This window comes from Schistocerca piceifrons, chromosome X (assembly GCF_021461385.2).
Source record: "Schistocerca piceifrons isolate TAMUIC-IGC-003096 chromosome X, iqSchPice1.1, whole genome shotgun sequence".
Taxonomy (NCBI): domain Eukaryota; kingdom Metazoa; phylum Arthropoda; class Insecta; order Orthoptera; family Acrididae; genus Schistocerca; species Schistocerca piceifrons.
Window position 1 is genome coordinate 865,440,483 of NC_060149.1, and position 20,402 is coordinate 865,460,884.

The window sequence follows — 20,402 nt, forward strand, 5'->3', positions numbered from 1 at the left end:
ATTTAATATTCATACTACCATTATGTAAAACATTTGATAGCATTTCCAATGTCAGTTCCATATTCCGCTATAGAACGGCTTCGATGTAAAAGCCTAAACCACACGTGGAGTAAAATACAGAACTTTTAGCAGCTGGAGCAGATATACAGGGTGTTACAAAAAGGCACGCCCAAACTTTCAGGAAGCATTCCTCACACACAACGAAAGAAAATATGTTATGTGGACATGTGTCCGGAAACGCTTACTTTCCATGTTAGAGCTCATTTTATTACGTCTCTTCAAATCACATTAATCATGGAATGGAAACACACAGCAACAGAACGTATCAGCGTGACTTCAAACACTTTGTTACAGGAAGTGTTCAAAATGTCCTCCGTTAGCGAGGATACATGCATCCACCCTCCGTCGCATGGAATCCGTGATGCGCTGATGCAGCACTGGAGAATGGCGTATTGTATCACAGCCGTCCACAATACGAGCACGAAGAGTCTCTACATTTGGTACCGGGGTTGCGTAGACAAGAGCTTTCAAATGCCCCCATAAATGAAAGTCAAGAGGGTTGAGGCCAGGAGAGCGTGGAGGTCATGGAATTGGTCCGCCTCTACCAATCCATCGGTCATCGAATCTGTTGTTGAGAAGCGTACGAACACTTCGACTGAAATGTGCAGGAGCTCCATCGTGCATGAACCACATGTTGTGTCGTACTTGTAAAGGCACATGTTCTAGCAGCACAGGTAGCGTATCCCGCATGAAATCATGATAACGTGCTCCATTGAGCGTAGGTGGAAGAACATGGGGCCCAATCAAGACATCACCAACAATGCCTGCCCAAACGTTCACAGAAAATCTGTGTTGATGACGTGATTGCACAGTTGCGTGCGGATTCTCGTCAGCCCACACATGTTGACTGTGAAAATGTACAATTTGATCACGTTGGAATGAAGCCTCATTCGTAAAGAGAACATTTGCACTGAAATGAGGATTGACACATTGTTGGATGAACCATCCGCAGAAGTGTACCCGTGGAGGCCAATCAGCTGCTGATAGTGCCTGCACACGCTGTGCATGTTACGGGAACAACTGGTTCTCCCGTAGCACTCTCCATACAGTGACGTGGTCAACGTTGCCTTGTACAGCAGCAACTTCTCTGACGCTGACATTAGGGTTATCGTCAACTGCCCGAAGAATTGCCTCGTCCATTGGAGGTGTCCTCGTCGTTCTAGGTCTTCCCCAGTCGCGAGTCATAGGCTGGAATGTTCCGCGCTCCCTAAGACGCCGATCAATTGCTTCGAACGTCTTCGTGTCGGGACACCTTCGTTCTGGAAATCTGTCTCGATACAAACGTACCGCGCCACGATTATTGCCCCGTGCTAATCCATACATCAAATGGGCATCTGCCAACTCCGCATTTGTAAACATTGCACTGACTGCAAAACCACTTTCGTGATGAACACTAACCTGTTGATGCTACGTACTGATGTGCTTGATGCTAGTACTGTAGAGCAATGAGTCGCATGTCAACACAAGCACCGAAGCCAACATTACCTTCCTTCAAATTGGGCCAACTGGCGGTGAATGGAGGAAGTACAGTACATACTGACGAAACTAAAATGAGCTCTAACATGGAAATTAAGCATTTCCGGACACATGTCCACATAACATCTTTTCTTTATTTGTGTGTGAGGAATGTTTCGTGAAAGTTTGGCTGTACCTTTTTGTAACACCCTGTATATCAAATTGAGATTTTCCATTACAGATATTTTAGAGCCCGTGACTGTTAATTGAATGTAAATAAGTTACATAAAACTGCAACCAGTCACTTTTTTGAATAATTATGTTTTATTCCATCACCCAGTTTTCGAACATTTTCAGGTTCATCGTCAGATGGTTTCTATGGGTTACATCATCATGTCTAGCATAATGCTGGGCGCTGGCTCTGTGACAAGCAGATGAAACACGCTTTAATGTATCGCAGTGTCTATTGATTATCTGTCGATATGGATGTAAAGTTAGTTTTTTATTTAGTGCGACAGTATGGGCGACTTTTTTTCGTTAGTGTCTATCCGTCTGCTTCCAGCCGCCCGTACTGTCGCAGTAAGTAAAAAACGAAATTTACACTCATATCGACATATAAACAATAGTCATGGCGATACAGTAAAGCGTGTTCCATCTTCTTGTCACAGAGGCAGCACCCACCATTATGCTAGAACTAATGATGTAACCTACAGAAACGATCTGGCCGGCCGGGGTGGCCGAGCGGTTCTAGGCGCTACAGCCTGGAACCGCGCGACCACTACGGCCGCAAGTTCGAATCCTGCCTCAGGCATTGATATGTGTGATGTTCTTAGGTTTGTTAGGTTTAAGTAGTTCTAAGTTCTAGGGGACTGATGACCTCAGAAATTAAGTCCCATAGTGCTCAGAGCCATTTGAACCGTTTTTTGAACAGAAACACTCTGAAGATAAACCTGAAAAGGTTCGAAAACCGATTTATGAAATAAAATGACGGATACATATAAATTCAGTACACAGTTGTGGAGCAGCAGCGCTCTTCAAACACGGAGAAACAAATGATGGACAGTACTAAAACAGTCGAACATGTGTTTTGTGATCCACTTCTTTTATGGATTAGTTAAATTTCCTTACGAATCTCCCAATGAACCTCAGCTTGACATCTGCTTATCCTTAAGTTTACTTTGTGTGGTCATGACATGAGGTTGCTCCGGGTGGTTACTCATGCGTTTTTATACACTTAGTACTCACTGTCGGAAAAGAAAAAATGACACCAAAAAATATTTAAAGTAGTTACGGGAATACATTCGTCTAGCTAAAATATTTAAGTAATTAACATTGTAAGATCACAGATTAATGTTAGCGCGAGATAAGCCCTTGCAAATATGACACGGTGCTGAAATAATAACCGGTGTCGCCGCCAGATTGTTGAATGAAAGCATACAAACGAGCGTTGTCCCATTGGAAAACAGCCCCTGGACTCCTGTTCGTGCATATCACCTGAGCAGATCGAACCACCAGATCGAGGTACAACTTTTCAGTGAGGGCGCGTGGGAAATCGCACCCCAGGCTATAACTCTAGATCAAACACAGAGAACCAGCTTTCATCAGAAAACGCAACAGACCTCCAATCCGCTCTCCATTGATCTCTCGCTTGACACCACTGAAGTACCAAATGGCGGTAGTTTGGGGTCAATGGAATGCACGCTACAGGACGTCTGGCTCGGAGCAGTCCTCGATTTGTAACAGTTCGTTGTCACTGTGCTGCCAACTGCTGCTGCGGATGCAGTACGATACGCCAGAGCCAATGCCAAACGCGATGTTCTTCCCTCTCGAGAGTGCCACGTGGCTGTCCTTCTCGCGTCCGTACGTTATCGTGACTACCGCTGCCAGCAGTCATGTACAGTGCGCTACATTCCTGGTAAGTCTTTCTGCAGTATCGCAGAAGGATCATCCAGCTTCTCGTAGGACTTCTACACGACCGCGTTGAAACTCAGTGAGGTGTCGATAATGGCGCCTTTGTCGCGTTAAAGCATTCTTGTCTAACATCAACTCACTACGTCCAGTCTCGAAGGTACCTCACGCTCTCGGCCGTTATAGTGTGTAATTATAGCAAACCTTGCCTGCTCGTAGTGGCGTACTAGCGTCATTCTCGTGCCACTGGAGCGAAATTTGAATAGCTATAGTGTTTCAGGTTTAGAAACAAGGCTACCAACTTTCGTTTACGTCGCATAACCCCTCCTAGGTGCCGGCCGTAGTGGCCGAGCTGTTCTATGCGCTACAGTCTGGAACCACGCGACCGCTACGGTCGCAGGTTCGAATACTGTCTCGGGCGCGGATGTGTGTGATGTCCTTAAGTTAGTTAGGTTTAAGTAGGTCTAAGTTCCAGGGGACTGATGACCTCAGAAGTTAAGTACCATAGTGCTCAGAGCCATTTGAACCCTCCTCGGTGTTGAGATTTTTTCCGTCAACACATTCCCAGCGATTTGCGCTAATATTGTATTTGAATACTAGTGGATAAAATCGCGTATTTACACGCACATCTGTTTACCTTCGGAACACGAGTGGAAATGGGCAGACAGAAAAGTAATCCCAATAACGATACGCGCCAACAGAGAGACAGTAGGCAATGACTCTCACCGCTGGCAGCCACAATACGTAATTTTGAAACTGACGACGCAGCTGCCGTAGCTAGTAATTACGTAAAAATGGAAGACATTAGGGACATCTTACTCCAGGAACACGACGTAAAACAGAATAACATTGCATATGCTGTAATTCACATTACAGTAAATGACGTAAAATTTACGGCAGTACTTGACTCTGGCAGTCCCATTTCAGTAGTTAATGAAACAGCTTTTAGCAAATGCAACAAATCGAACGATTACCCCACACTTCCTTTACGTAAGATTAAATTACAAGGTGCAATTTTTGGAAAGAGTGTAGATGTACGTGAACAAACCAACTTAGAATTCCTTTGTCAAAGCCACAGCTTCTCTATGAACTTTCTTATTGTTCCGTTACTGTCGACGGAAATTATATTGGGAGTAGACTTTTTGAGTGAATACAAAGCAATCTTAAACCTTCACGATGCTGAAATAAGTGTAGAGAAAGAAGGTAAGTCAACAGCTTTGAAATTTGAAGATTGGGTCTCAAACCGTGACGAGGAAATTAATCGGCTTTACCTCCTGTTAGACAACAGTTCGGAATTTTCGACGGAATGTGACACTAACAACCACTCTGCAAGTATTGAGAGGGATGATATCGACGGCGTATTTCATACTAATGAGTTAATTCAGAATAAAATTCGAGCAATTGAGAATTGTAAAGACACTGATAGGCAGAACGTTTTTGAGATTTTACGAGTACATTCCACAGTTTTACCCACAAAACAGGAACAATCGAGGGATTTCAATACCAATTTCGTGTTCTTGAGCACACTAAATTTTGTGTTAGACCATACGTAATTCCGACACATTATAGGGACCGTGTTAGAAATACAATATATGCTTGACGAGGGCATTATTGAGCCTGGAGTAAGCTCATACAACAAGCCATTACATATTGTTGAGAAGAAAAATGGATCTATCAGGCTTGTCTTAGATTCGAGACAAATCAATACTATTAGGGGAGAGCGTTTTAGTGACGGCCACGCAGCTACATTTGGGAAGACGTGAGCGCGCGGGACGAGTGTGTGAGGTGTGGCGTGTGACGGCAGGCGATGGCGAGCGGCGGCTCGTGGCGCGACGACGCGGGCGACGACGACGACGACGAGGACGACGACGAGGACGAGTGCACGTCCGTCGAGTTCGAGCCGTTCAGCGACTCGTGCTCCAGCGACCTGGACGGGCTGGACCTGGCGCTGTTCGAGCCCGCGGCTGCGGCCAAAGCGGGCGCCGGCGCCGCCGCAGCAGTGGTGGTGGCCGCGCCGCTGGGACCGCCAGGGCCGGCAGTGGCTGCGGCGGCGGCGGCGGCAGCGGCAGCGCCGGCCTCTGCGTGCGGGCCCGGACAGCCGCGGCCGCGCGCCGCGCCCACCCAGTGCTGCTCACACTGCTGCCCCAGCGTCGCCATCTTCTCTCAGCTCTTCATCCTCACCGAGAAGAAGCCCAGGCGTGGTAAGGCGCCGCAGCTGAAGTAATCCGTGTTCCTCAAATAAACCGCTTTCAGCTGTATATCAACTTTTACAAGAGCAGGTGTCAAATCACGTCTTCACGTGTGCATCTACAATACGAAACACACAAACGACATTTTTTTTTAAAAAAGAAAAACGGATAAGTATCCTAATAATCTACACGTACTTGGGAAACTTTCAAACTTTTTCTTGGAAATGACTGAGGCTCATGTCACACATAACAACCGTATAAACTATAAAATACTTCCGCGTAAAAATTGTTAAAACCATCTATACCAGAAGAGAGAGCATATAACAACAAGCCCAGGATCAGCGACCGAGCAGTCGAACAAATCTTCCGTTATGACCATGAAAGGAAATCGGAGATCGACAATAAATTGTAATCTCTTAGCTCCACCTGCATGTTAAGGGTGTGCTGCCGGTATAGCTTAAGTCTCCGCATAATTTCAGTCTCTTTCAGTATACTGATAATGAAATTGTAAAACCGATAATCCCCATAACTACTAGACGAATTGTAAAATCAGTGTAAAAGCCTAAACCAGTCGTGGAGTACGAGTAAAATACAGAACTTTTAGCAGCTGGAGCGGATATACAAGGTGTTACAAAAAGGCACGCCCAAACATTGAGGGAAAAAATCCTCACACACAAATAAAGAAAATACGTTATGTGGACATGTGTCCGGAAACACTTACTTTCCATGTTAGAGCTCATTTTATTACTTCTCTTCAAATCACATTAATCATGGAATGAAAACACACAGCAACAGAACGTACCAGCGTGACGTCAAACACTTTGTTACAGGAAATGTTCAAAATGTCCTCCGTTAGCGAGGATACATGCATCCACCCTCCGTCGCATGGAATCCCTGATGGGCTGATGCAGCCCTGGAGAATGGCGTATTGTATCACAGCCGTCCACAATACGAGCACGAAGAGTCTCTACATTTGGTACCGGGGTTGCGTAGACAAGAGCTTTCAAATGTTCCCATAAACGAAAGTCAAGAGGGTTGAGGTCAGGAGAGCGTGGAGGCCATGGAATTGGTCCGCCTCTACCAATCCATCGGTCACCGAATCTGTTGTTGAGAAGCGTACGAACACTTCGACTGAAATGTGCAGGAGCGCCATCGTGCATGAACCACATGTTGTGTGGTACTTGTAAAGGCACATGTTCTAGAAGCACAGGTAGAGTATCCCGTATGAAATCATGGCGGTGAATCGAAGAAGTACAGTACGTACTGACGAAACTAAAATGAGCTCTAACATGGAAATTAAGCGTTTCCGGACACATGTCCACATAACATCTTTTCTTTATTTGTGTGTGAGGAATGTTTCCTGAAAGTTTGGCCGTTCCTTTTTGTAACACCCTGTAGATGTGTTGGACGGTGTCTGTAGTATACCCGTCGGTCGCATCACCTCGCTGTTTTCAGTTCTGAGCGCGCAGTGAGCACGTAAAGATGCCGAGAGAATAGTGTCTCCCGCGAAGTACGAGTGCCTGTCAGAGATTTCTCCTGATTTCATGCAGCTCACACAACGTAACTGTCACGAAGTTTAATCACTCACCGTACAGCCCGGACTCGGCTATGTCTGATTTTCATCTCTGTTCTCTACCAAGACAAACAACAAGCTGTAGATCAGGGTAGTGTGAAGTTGGCTCAATGCTACGACAAATACCTCAGTCGGCGCGGCGGCTATGTAGAGATGTAGCAGGAAGGTGTAGCTAACTGTTGCAAATAAAACATCTTTGATTTTCACTATGATTTCCATATCGCGAACGATCGGACCTTACTTTCCGAATAGTCCTCGCAAATGCAAAAATAACTCCGTCTGTTATTTTTTCACGACTAAACTGCCGAACCGATTTCGCAGGAATTTGTTACGGAGATAGCTTGTACCCTGAAGAAGAACATAGGAAAAAAGACTAGGAATGTGAAGTAGGGGTTGGAACATCATTTTCTACATCAGTAAGCATAAACTCTGATAAAAATTATTAAATTTGTCGCATAATGTGCGCGTTGTATGACGTCTAGTTACAATGTGTAGAGGCGCGCTCGTGCCCACGCCCCTCTGCACACAGCGCGTGGCAGCGACTGGTGAGGCGGGGGGGGGGGGGGGGGGGGGAGATGGTGAGGGGAGCATACGTCACTAGCTGTGCGTGCCGGAACAGGCAGGCACGTGAGGGCAGCTGACATTGTTGCGCGCACAACACCTTACTTGCTCACCGTAACAAAACTACTGACATGTGAGCGCAGACGTGGCTAACAGCTAGTTTCGTTATAAAGCTTTAATCACCACCTCGGAATAAATGATGTTACGTAATTGACACTTTGGCTGCCAGCCGTATAAACCGTACACTTTCTTCGAATGCTAACATTTATTTGGATTTTCAATATTTTTTATGTAAAAAGTAGCCATCATTTAACTGTGATACCTTTCGTGAGAGCATGAAATGTCTTTTCCAGGATTACATATTACAAGCTTCTTTGAATGTTTAGTTTCTTTCCTTATATTTTTAAGGAATTTAGGTTTCGCAAAATCTATGAAAGTTTACAAATGTCAAAAACATTTTTGATAACCACTGAAGTTCTAATAATCTACTGTTCTACTTTCAATAACTGAAAATTATCATCCTGAAACTTTAACTAGAAATATTACACATTAATTTACCCATAGTATATTATTTGTCTGACGTATTCTGAAACACGGTTCTTTCCACATGGTGATTTTCACGTGTTGCATTGGTATTCAGTGTCTTTTCTTGCAGCTTTTCGTGTTTACTTTTTACCTTGGGCCAAGAATAATTTCGACAGCTTCTGGATACTTGTTTTACGTTATGGAGATTTTTCCAGGGAATGGTTTCCTGCTCAGCTGGCTCCCAGCAGAACTCGATCTGCGAGTGTCTCAGCGTGTTATTAATTCGGCACGAAATACCTTGTGAATTTAGACGCTGCTATCTTCTTATTTTATACTTTCTTGCAGAGATGTATTTATTCACCAGACACATAAAAGGAAACAACGAAATGCAACTTTCTTCCATTTAATTATTCCTTGCTCAGAAACAACGTAGGAAATCCTCTGATCGGACAGATCAGCCGTGACCTGTTCTACAAACTAAATTTCTCTAGAAACACAATGGAAACATATCGCGCTGTCAACATGGGTGATTTCGTATTTAAACGCTGGAGAAATTGTACCTCATCGACTGATGGGATGAGGACCTACGGAGAATTTCACGCACTGACAGTTGATGTGTTAACATTCGGTTTGCTTGCATGTACGTCGCTGTAACCCTCGTACAGGTTGACACTGCCGCCCTGCGAAACCGTAGCACGCCACTAGAAGGACCAAATCAAAATGGCAGGGCCCGTTGATATGGAGAACTATTGTGCAGTAGTTAAGTTACATTACATTAATACTTGTTCCCTAGGTCATGAATGCATTTCGTAATGATGTGGAACTTGTCAGTTTAACATAGTTTTCTTTATACATTTAAATTAACAACTTTTTTACAGTTACTACTTCAAATCTAAAAATTCATATATTGCATAGGAGTTGCCATTCAAAAATTCTTTTAATTTGTGTTTAACTGTTATTTGGCTATCTGTCAGACTTTTAATGCCATTTGAAAAATGACGTAAAGATTTTTATGGCAGCATGATTCACCTCTTTTTGTGCCAAAGTCAGATTTGACTCAGAAGAGTGAAGGTCATTCTTATTTCTACTGTTGTAGCTATGCACTACACTATTATTTTTGAATTAGGGTGGGTTATTAATAATAAATTTCATAAGTGAATATATGTATTGTGAAGGTACTGCGAATATCCCGTGTTCCTTAAATAAATGTCTGCAAGGGTGATCGTGGGTGGGCTCTAGCTGTTATTTTGATTACACGCTTCTGTGCAATGAATGCTTTTTCTCTTAATGATGAATTACCCAAAATATGAAGCCATATGAAAGCAGTGAATGAAAATAGGTATAGTAGACCAATGTACTGATATGTTTATCACCAAAATTTACAATGACCCTAATAGCACAAGTAGCTGAACCTAACCATTTCTGCGGATCATCAATGTGTCTCTTCCAATTCAATTTCTCATCAGTGCAAACTCCCAGAAATTTTGAATATTCTGCCTTAACCACAGACTTTCATTTAGTCTATATTTATCAATGGTGTTATGCCATTTACTGTACAGGATTGTATATACTGTGTTTTCTCAGAATTTAGTGATAGTCCATTTTCAGAGCACCACATAATAATTTTCTGAAAAACTTTATTTACCGTTTCCTTAGCCGATTCTTGTTTGTTACTTGTAGCATCAGCAAAAAGAACTAGATGGTTCAAATGGCTCAGAGCACTATGGGACTCAACATTTGAGGTCATCAGCCCCCTAGAACTTAGAACTACTTAAACCTAAGGACCTCACACACATCCATGCCCGAGGCAGGATTCGAACCTGCGACCGCAGCGGTCGCGCGATTCCAGATTGAAGCGCCTAGAACCGCTCGGCCACACCGGCCGGCTCAAAAAGAACTAGCTATGCATCTTCATGACTATAGAGTCATTAATATATAATACGAACAATAAGGGTCTCAAGACTGAACCCTGTAGGACTCCATTCTGAATATCTCTCCAGTTGGAGGACTCTACTGATTTTTGCAGACTATCTGTTAATTTCAACTTCCTGCGTTCTTCCAGTGAAATATGAATTAAACCATTTGTGCTCTGTCCTACTCATACTACAATACTTAAGCTTATCTAGAAGAATTTCATGATTCACACTTTCAAAAGCCTTTGAGAGATCACAAAAAATCCCAGTGGGTGATGTTCACCTATTCATAGCATTTAATATTTGGTCAGGGGAAGTATATATAGCATTTTCTGTTGTAAAGCATTTCTGGAAACCAAACTGATATTTTGTTAGTACTTCATGTTTAGAAATATGTGATGCTGCTCTTGACTTCATTACTTTTTCAAGAATTTTGGATAAAGGTGTCAGAAGAGAGCGGTAGTTGCTAGCATCAGACTTATCCTCTTCTTTATGCAATGGTTTAACAACAACATATTTCAGTCTATCTGGAAAACTGCCCTGTTTCAGTGAGCTACTACATATGTGGCTGAGAATCTTACTCGTCTGTTGAAAAGAAGCTTTTAGTACTCTGTTGGAAATGCCATCAATTCCATGTGAGATTCTACTTTTGAGTGAATTTATTCATTTATTCGAATTAACTGGCGAATGGGAAATGCTCTTGCGAGAGGCCGACGGCCAATTGCGACACAAATTGTTGAAGAAGTTGCTGTTGCCATAGTGTACAGTGCTGGAGATGGGCGTTCTTCAAGCAGTGCACGTGCTGTGTCACGACAGCTGAACATTACATGGTCCACCGTTCGAGAAGTGCTGCTAACGATGGCGAAGTGGGATCACTAGTGGTCCAGTGAGGTTCCATGCTGTCGTGGATGCAGATGGCTGTCACACAGAGCAACGTTTGTAGCCCTCTTAGGTGGAAATTAAAATGTCTTTTCTACAGTGGTTTATTCATTATTTCTCTTCCGCATGATCGTATAAATGTCTCCCCAAAGTTTCAATGTCCAACGATCACTCGTCTTTCATGAAGGCTCCCAAGTAGCGAAATTTTAATTATAACCTCCCTGTAAGTCACTGAAGATGTTTATGTTGGAGATGATGTAGTTCTGCTGGAGGTGGTCTATGTGGGGCATAATTATCATCTCTGGATAAACAACTGGATGGAAGGAGTCATGGGCAGGAATATGGGGGTGGGGTATAGGTGGAGGGCTGTGTCATCAATCGAAGAACGTTACTTATACAACTTTATTCATTCTCCTTGACGGACAACAATTCCGACTTCTGCATTTTTCATATTTGTTGAATTCTCCACTAGCTTTCAATCTTTCACATCAACGGAGCGCAGTGCAAGAGCGTACAGTGCTTCGCTGTATCGCCGGGTACATACCCTTGGCCAAACTGTAAGTGTAGACACGTTTATAGGTCCGCGCACGGAAGCATTAAAATAGTCGGATGGCGAAGCAGTCGCAGGTTGGACACATTTTTGGAACAAAACCTTTCTAAATTGCTGTTCAACCTTTGTAATTAAAGTTCGCTGTTAATGAGCGACGTAGCACGGATGTTAAGACTCTGAAACCGCTTGCAGAGAGCACGGGAGTTCAAAATTCTGTCCGGTCATCGAGGTATAAGTTCTCTGCTGTTTCCCTAAATCCTCTACGGAATGTGCCAGCGTGGTTCCTGTGAAAAGAACACAGCCGATTTTCTTTCCGATTCTTGTCTAGTCTAGATTATGCCCCGTCTCTGATGACCTCTACGTTGGCAGTCGCTCAAAGCGGAGCTTTTTTCCTTTTTTGGTTAGTGTTATACTGTTAAATATTTCACGTCCAGTACTTCAATAATTTAGAATTCTTCGCCTTTGCTGACGAATTAGACATTGTATCCTCTGTGGTGAAAATATAAGTTCTGTATGATACTCCTACTCTATTTAGGGACACGATATCCGAAATGCGCAAGAGCTTAATAATGAACCCGAAATTCCACGAAGCGATATAATTTGATGAAACACTCGACTTACGAGAGCCCCATCGTAAATCAATTTCTGCTTCTGCTTTCCAGCTAAAATTCTGGCTTCCGGAACTTCTGCGTCTGGCTCTTTTAGCGGACGTCGCTGTCACAAACTAAGGGTGACATAATCAAATTTCGAAGGGAGGAAGGGGCGGAAAGGGGTAAATAGGAGCGGAAGAGTGTTGGCGGCAGGGGCTGGCGCCGTTCAGAAATAGCTGCTGGCCGTTGCCTTTCCCCGTGCTCATCCCGTGCTCTGCTGCGTGCCCGATATCACACGTGTATCTCGGCATCGAGTTCAATAACTAAGCGTGTGCCGAATCTTTTCACTGCACGTGGTTATCAGTACGTGGATTATATCAAGATTCGTCCGAATTCTACAGCCTCTACAAAAATAAGGATAGAAATCTGGCCTAAAATTTAACTTACGTATAAGAATACGAAGTTTTCATTTTCAGAAGATCAGTACGATTTTACAAGGGTGTCTCTATAACATTCATGCACGTACAACAAGGGATACTTACATTTAGAACCGTAGTTTTCATATAGCATTCACAAATATTCAGTGTATCCTCCAGTGGGCGCACGGCAAACATGCAGACGATAAACGAGCTCCACCCATACTTCTACATCACGTCCGGGGAGTTGCTGCTCTTGCTATGCGGCGTCCTAGTCCTCCCAAAGTGTATTGAAAGAGGCACATAGGAATCTTTCTTTCAGAAGCCCCATCATACCGTGACATGAACCGGCGTTGGATGCCAGTAATCCAAAACGAGATCTGTACGGCCGATCCATCGGTGGGGCAGGTCGTAGTTTAACATGCAGATGCTACAGCGGTTGGACACCGTCCAATCGAGAAATGAAATTTTCGGCGTGTGCTCGCAATAGCGAAGAAAGCCAGATCTTCAAAATCTCCAGATATGTGTTTCACGTAATCTCCTTTTACGCAAATGAGAACGGACCGTAAATATCTTCTCGAGAATGGGCACAAAACACATTAAACTTTCGCGAATTTTATTTATTTATTTGTTATAGATTATTTATTTTACGTTAGCCTTGTAGTGACGATATTAAACCGTGCTATAGCTACAGTATATACACTCCTGGAAATTGAAATAAGAACACCGTGAATTCATTGTCCCAGGAAGGGGAAACTTTATTGACACATTCCTGGGGTCAGATACATCACATGATCACACTGACAGAACCACAGGCACATAGACACAGGCAACAGAGCATGCACAATGTCGGCACTAGTACAGTGTATATCCACATTTCGCAGCAATGCAGGCTGCTATTCTCCCATGGAGACGATCGTAGAGATGCTGGATGTAGTCCTGTGGAACGGCTTGCCATGCCATTTCCACCTGGCGCCTCAGTTGGACCAGCGTTCGTGCTGGACGTGCAGACCGCGTGAGACGACGCTTCATCCAGTCCCAAACATGCTCAATGGGGGACAGATCCGGAGATCTTGCTGGCCAGGGTAGTTGACTTACACCTTCTAGAGCACGTTGGGTGGCACGGGATACATGCGGACGTGCATTGTCCTGTTGGAACAGCAAGTTCCCTTGCCGGTCTAGGAATGGTAGAACGATGGGTTCGATGACGGTTTGGATGTACCGTGCACTATTCAGTGTCCCCTCGACGATCACCAGTGGTGTACGGCCAGTGTAGGAGATCGCTCCCCACACCATGATGCCGGGTGTTGGCCCTGTGTGCCTCGGTCGTATGCAGTCCTGATTGTGGCGCTCACCTGCACGGCACCAAACACGCATACGACCATCATTGGCACCAAGGCAGAAGCGACTCTCATCGCTGAAGACGACACGTCTCCATTCGTCCCTCCATTCACGCCTGTCGCGACACCACTGTAGGCGGGCTGCACGATGTTGGGGCGTGAGCGGAAGACGGCCTAACGGCGTGCGGGACCGTAGCCCAGCTTCATGGAGACGGTTGCGAATGGTCCTCGCCGATTCCCCAGGAGCAACAGTGTCCCTAATTTGCTGGGAAGTGGCGGTGCGGTCCCCTACGGCACTGCGTAGGATCCTACGGTCTTGGCGTGCATCCGTGCGTCGCTGCGGTCCGGTCCCAGGTCGACGGGCACGTGCACCTTCCGCCGACCACTGGCGACAACATCGATGTACTGTGGAGACCTCACGCCCCACGTGTTGAGCAATTCGGCGGTACGTCCACCCGGCCTCCCGCATGCCCACTATACGCCCTCGCTCAAAGTCCGTCAACTGCACATACGGTTCACGTCCACGCTGTCGCGGCATGCTACCAGTGTTAAAGACTGCGATGGAGCTCCGTATGCCACGGCAAACTGGCTGACACTGACGGCGGCGGTGCACAAATGCTGCGCAGCTAGCGCCATTCGACGGCCAACACCGCGGTTCCTGGTGTGTCCGCTGTGCCGTGCGTGTGATCATTGCTTGTACAGCCCTCTCGCAGTGTCCGGAGCAAGTATGGTGGGTCTGACACACCGGTGTCAATGTGTTCTTTTTTCCATTTCCAGGAGTGTATAAAGGGAGTTCATTTTAACTATCTCTAAAACTACAAATCGGATCAAAAAAAAGAATTCTAATTTGTTTGTCTCTGAGGGGGATATCCAATAATACCACACTCAACCCGCCACCCCACTCCGCCCGTGGCTGGCGGGGGACAACTTTGAAATCTTCTGTTAGAGCGCCAGTTTTTTTTATTGCAGATTACGATTCTACGGGAAAATCTACATACGTTTTGTCTGAAGCGTTTTCTTCGTTTCGCCACAGACGGCGCTGTAATTGGAGGAATAGAAATGGGTACACAAAAGTAATTTAGGACATGCTTCTCAGAGGCCTTGAATATCCAATATCACGTGGGACCCCACTCCCATACAGTGACGGTAGGACAAGCCAGCATTTTACAACTTCTCTTCTTCCGACATATCGAACAGGGGACTATTCATTGTGCCACCGGGGCTGTGTAGCGAACTACGACGTATCATAGCAGGTAGTACACTGTGACCAGAGCTCATCATGCAGACGTAGAACTAATAGCGGCTCTAAACGTTACAATACTTGCGCTGTGTTTATTACCTGCACAGCTACCTACCAATTGAGGAACAGACGTGCAAGTGTACGATGAATGTCGCAACCACAGAAAAAAAATTGATATGATTCTGATTTACTGAGATGTAGGAGAAGTGTTGAGGTTGCTGTTGCCTTGTATGTCGAGTGTTTTCCAGAGAAAACTCGCGTTCGTTCTTTTACAAGGCTGTGAACGCCTTTATGTCAAATGACAGCGTACAGACCAGCAAAAGGAAATTAAGCAAAAGCGTTACAGAACAAGCTAATGAAGTAGCTGTACTTGCAGCAGTGTACCACAACCCACGGATGAGCGACCGGCAATTACACCGCGATTCCGGTATGTCCGTAGGTAGTATTGTCACAATACTCTACTGTCATAAGTATCATCAATACTACGTGTCACTGCATCAACCGTGTAGTGTTTTGTGAATGGGCACGTCAACAAATGCCAACGGCCCCCATGTTCTTTGCCGAGGTACTATTTTCCGATGAGTCTACATTCACACACCAAGGTAGCGTTAACCGGCGTTAACACTGATTACTGGAGTGTAGACATTCCCCACTGGTTACGGCAAGTTGACCATCAACGTCCTCGTTTGATTAATGTCGGGTGTGGCATCATAGGGAACCAACTAATTGGTCCGTATATTATCGACAGCACGTTGAATGGACGCAAATATCGAACGTTTTTGGAACAGGAACTAACGTTACTACTGCAGGATGTTGCCCTGGACGTTCGACAACGTATGTGTTTCAGCATGACCGTTGTTCAGTGCATTATGCGATTGAAACACGGGAGGTAGCAGAGCGGGTTTACACTGGTCGGTGGATCGACGAAGGTCGCCCTGTTAATTGACCCGCTAGGTCCCTGGATTTGACGTCGCCGGATTTCTTTCTGTAGGCGTATCATGTACCATCGACCGCGTCAGAAACTCCTGTCCTGTATACATTCATTTGAAATGCGGATCACTAAGTGTATTGAGGTTGGCGGTATTACGTTTGAACGCTTACTGTAAAAGGGAAAAGTGGAGCAGCTTTCGGCTTTAGCCACGGCCACTGTGACGCGTTGAGTACTCCCCTGTTCGATATGTCGGAGGAATACAACGTTGCGAATAGAGTTTCTGTAGTGGCGTAGCAAGACAGCCACGCCACTCGGAGGTAGCCGAAAGGCACGCGTTTAAATACACGCAGACCGGCTTGTGGTCCGGAACAGGACAATGTCTTTAGAATTGCAATAAAGTACGAAAATCTTGTAATACTTAACTTTAATCCATAATCGGTGTACATCGCTCTTGTACAAATAAAATCTCCATTTTTATATAAACTGGTACTGGCGCCTTGCTGGGTCGTAGCCAATGACTTAGCTGAAGGCTATGCTAACTATCGTCTCGGCAAACGAGAGCGTAATTGTCAGTGTGGCTTCGCTAGCAAAGTCTGCTGTACAACTGGGGCGAGTGCTAGGAAGGTTCTCTAGACCTGCCGTGTGGTGGCGCTCGGTCTGCTATTACTGACAGTGGCGACACGCGGGCCCGACGCATACTAATGGACCGCGGCCGATTTAAAGGCTACCACCTAGCAAGTGTGGTGTCTGGCGGTGACACCACAGTTTCTAAGTAATTTCGTAACCTGACTTGAAAAAATGTGATATGTTGTTGTTGTTGTCGTCTTCAGTCCAGAAACTGGTTTGATGCAGCTCTCCATCCTACTCTGTCCTGGGCAAGCGTCATCATCTCCGAATAACTACTGCAGCCTACATCCTTGTGAATCTGCTTAGTGTATTCGTCTCTTGGTCTCCCTCTACAATTTTTACCTTCCACGCTTGCCTCCAATACTAAATCGGTGATCCCTTGACGCTTCAGAACGTGTCCTACGAACCGATCCCTTCTTCTAGTCAAGTTGTGCCCCAAACTCTTCTTCTCCCGAATTCTGTTTAGTACCTCCTCATTAGTTACGCGGTCTACCCATCTAATCTTCAGCATTCTTCTGTAGCACCACATTTCGAAAACTTCTACTCTCTTCTTGTCTACTCTGTCTATCGTCCATGTTTCACTTCCATACATGGCTACACTCCATACAAATACTTTCAGAAAATACTTCCTAACATTTAAATCTATACTCGATGTTAACAAATTTCTCTTCTTCAGAAAAGCTTTCCTTGCCGTAGCCAGTCTACATTTTATATCCTCTCTACTTCCACCGTCACCAGTTATTTTGGTCCCCAAATAGCAAATCTCATTTACTACTTTAAGTGTCTCATTTCCTAATCTAATTCCCTCAGCATCACCTGACGTAATTCGACTATATTCCATTATCCTCGTTTTGCTTTTGTTGACGTTCGTCTTATATCCTCCTTTCAAGACACTGTCCATTCCGTTCAGCTGCTTTTCCAGGTCCTTTGCTGTCTCTGACCGAATTGCAGTGTCATCGGCAAACCTCAAGCTTTTATTTCTTGTCCCTGTATTTTAATTCCTACTTCAAATTTTTCTTTTGTTTCTTTTACTGCTTGCTGAGTATAAGACTGAATAACATGGGATGGGCTACAACCCTGTCTCACTCCCTTCTCACCACTGCTTCCCTTTCTTGCCCCTCGACTCTTATAACTGCCATCTGGTTTCTGTACAAATTGTAAATGATCTTTCGCTCCTTGTATTTTACACGTACTACCTTCAGAATTTGAAAGAGAGTATTCCAGTCAACATTGTCAAAAGCTTTCTCTAAGTCTACAAATGCTAGAAACGTAGGTTTGCCTTTCCTTAACCTGTCTTCTAAGATAAGTCGTAGGATCAGTATTGCCTCGCGTGTTCCAACATTTCTACGGAACCCAAACTGATCTTCCCCGAGGTCGGCTTCTACCAGTTTTTCCATATGTATGTGATATATAAAGGGGAAAAGTTGTTACAAACATCTCTAAAAGTTGTTGGCCGATTTACTTCATATTTCTACACGTTCGCCTAATGGACATTTCGTCGGACACACACACACACACACACACACACACACACACACACACACACAATATATATATATATATATATATATATATATATATATATATATATATATATATAATACCTAAAGGAGAAATGTTGTTACCAAACTTCTCGAAAAGTACTTGACCTATTTAAAGTTCTTGGACGATTTACTTCAAATTTCTGCATTCTGATGAAACAATGAACAAAATTAATGAAAAGCAAAGTGCCTAACAAACTAAATATATCGTGGTAAACTGACTGTAATTCCTATCGCGAGAATATATTACACTGGCAATACTCCTCTTGGGAGACAGTACCATCACACGTCACTTAATCGCGAGACGATTGAAGTCTCGAGAATCTGGCAGAAACGTAATTTAAAACTCTTATTTGTTGATTAGTTGTCGTTGTTACATATGTATTAGAAAAAGGCTGGCCGTGAACAACCTATTGCCGAACTTAACACAGGTCACCATCATCAAGGTGTATGCCGCAGGTGAAGTAGTATTCATTCCTCGCATTCCGATGATACCCAGTGATTTAAATATGCCCTTCCATTTAAAGCGATTGCAGTTTCCCATGCGGTATGCATAAGATATGAGCATCAGCAAGGCACAGGGTCAATCACTTTCTGTGGCAGGCATTGCACATCCCGGCCAACGCCGGGCAGTGCAGCTAGTACTACATAAAAAAGAAAGGTATACCGTAGTTATATAATAACGTCCCTTTAGTTACATAAACTCCGGAATAATCTGTTACTGATCTACTTCAAGAGAAGCATTATAAATTATTTATATGAGACAAAGTTAAAACTACGTAGAGTTTGTAATTACACTTCTTATGTGTAATGCGTCCTGGTGTCGCCAAACTCAAAGGGTTACGTCCAGAGCAGTCACAGCTGAACTGCTCCAGTTAACCGCATTGTCCAACAGAGCTTTCCTTGACGTACAGAAAATCTTAACCTACGCTATCTAATGATATGTAATACCTAATTTCTAATAATCTTTTAATAATCGCAGAATTTGGAAAGTCCCTCTCGTGCTCGACTATGATGATTTCTGTTTTCCCCACATTCCTTCGTTATGGTGGTTCACTTTCACATTAAATGGAACGTAATCTACACACTGAACGTGGATGTAAATATTTACCTTCCATGTCTCAGATTAAATTCACGAAACGCTACGTCCTATTGTTTGTTATGATCGTGAAGCGCTTTTAGCGAACGAATTCTGCGCATCCCGTACGTTTTAGAACAGAAATGTTGCCGAAAAACACACCAGACAGATTCATGAGAAATGGCTAAGTCTCCTCTGTCACGAACAGTTGATTTTTCTGGGTTGCACGCAGAACACTGTTGAATGCGTTGTACATCTCGAACGAGCAGGCGGTATTTCCATTACATAAACGACGAGTGTCCTGAACTTGCTGGTGCCAACGTGAAATGTTTGCAGCTATATGAGGTGCTGTGCCGTAGTCGGGCTACAAAGTGGCAACTGAACTGCACCTGTTTAAACGGAGAAGGTAAACGCCGTTTGTTGCTGTATTGTCGCCATCTCGAATCGACGCGAATTGAGAACACTTAATGAAGGAGCGAGCTGCTCCAGGGACACCACATCAGCAGCCAACTTGCAACTGGCGCGAAGCTGTACTTTCAACAGTCACCCCAAGTTTCCTAATTTAAGAACATACAGAGACGAAATCAGAAGGGGAGTCAGTTGAACCCCGCTCCTCCCAGCGTTCTTACCACTAAGAGGCATCTCTCGGTCAGTCTTACGAGATACACAGTATTAGTACCCACTAGTTACTGTCTGCGCGATTGTAAGTCGAGCGTAGTCCGGCTCTGTCTGATCCTTAGAGGATTTCATTGATAACGATGAAAATGTTGCCCATTTATTTGTCAGTGAAAATTTACGTTCTGAATAGTACTGCTGTAAAAGTCTCACGTTTACTACGTTCAACATCGTCGAGAACCTGTTCAGCATATTGTAATTTCTGTGTGGCTCTGCAGTTTTCACCTCTTCTATACCTTCGCATTAGCAGTCACCTGAACTGATTTAGCGATGTCATCTAAAACCGAATCTTACTGACCAGACGAGTATTTTGCCCCACTTCTTCCAAATATGGATCTACAGACTTGAACA

General features: G+C 44.3%; 1 protein-coding gene across 1 annotated transcript in view; it reads left to right on the forward strand.

Moving 5' to 3' along the window:
• The first annotated feature begins 5,230 nt into the window (after positions 1–5,230).
• LOC124722744 (ras GTPase-activating protein raskol) overlaps positions 5,231–20,402 on the forward strand; it is a 696,613-nt gene continuing 681,441 nt past the window's right edge. The window contains exons 1-2 of the mRNA XM_047247885.1: positions 5,231–5,398; positions 5,522–5,624. Coding sequence (XP_047103841.1) covers positions 5,231–5,398; positions 5,522–5,624 — 271 coding nt within the window. The remainder of the gene's footprint in view (positions 5,399–5,521; positions 5,625–20,402) is intronic.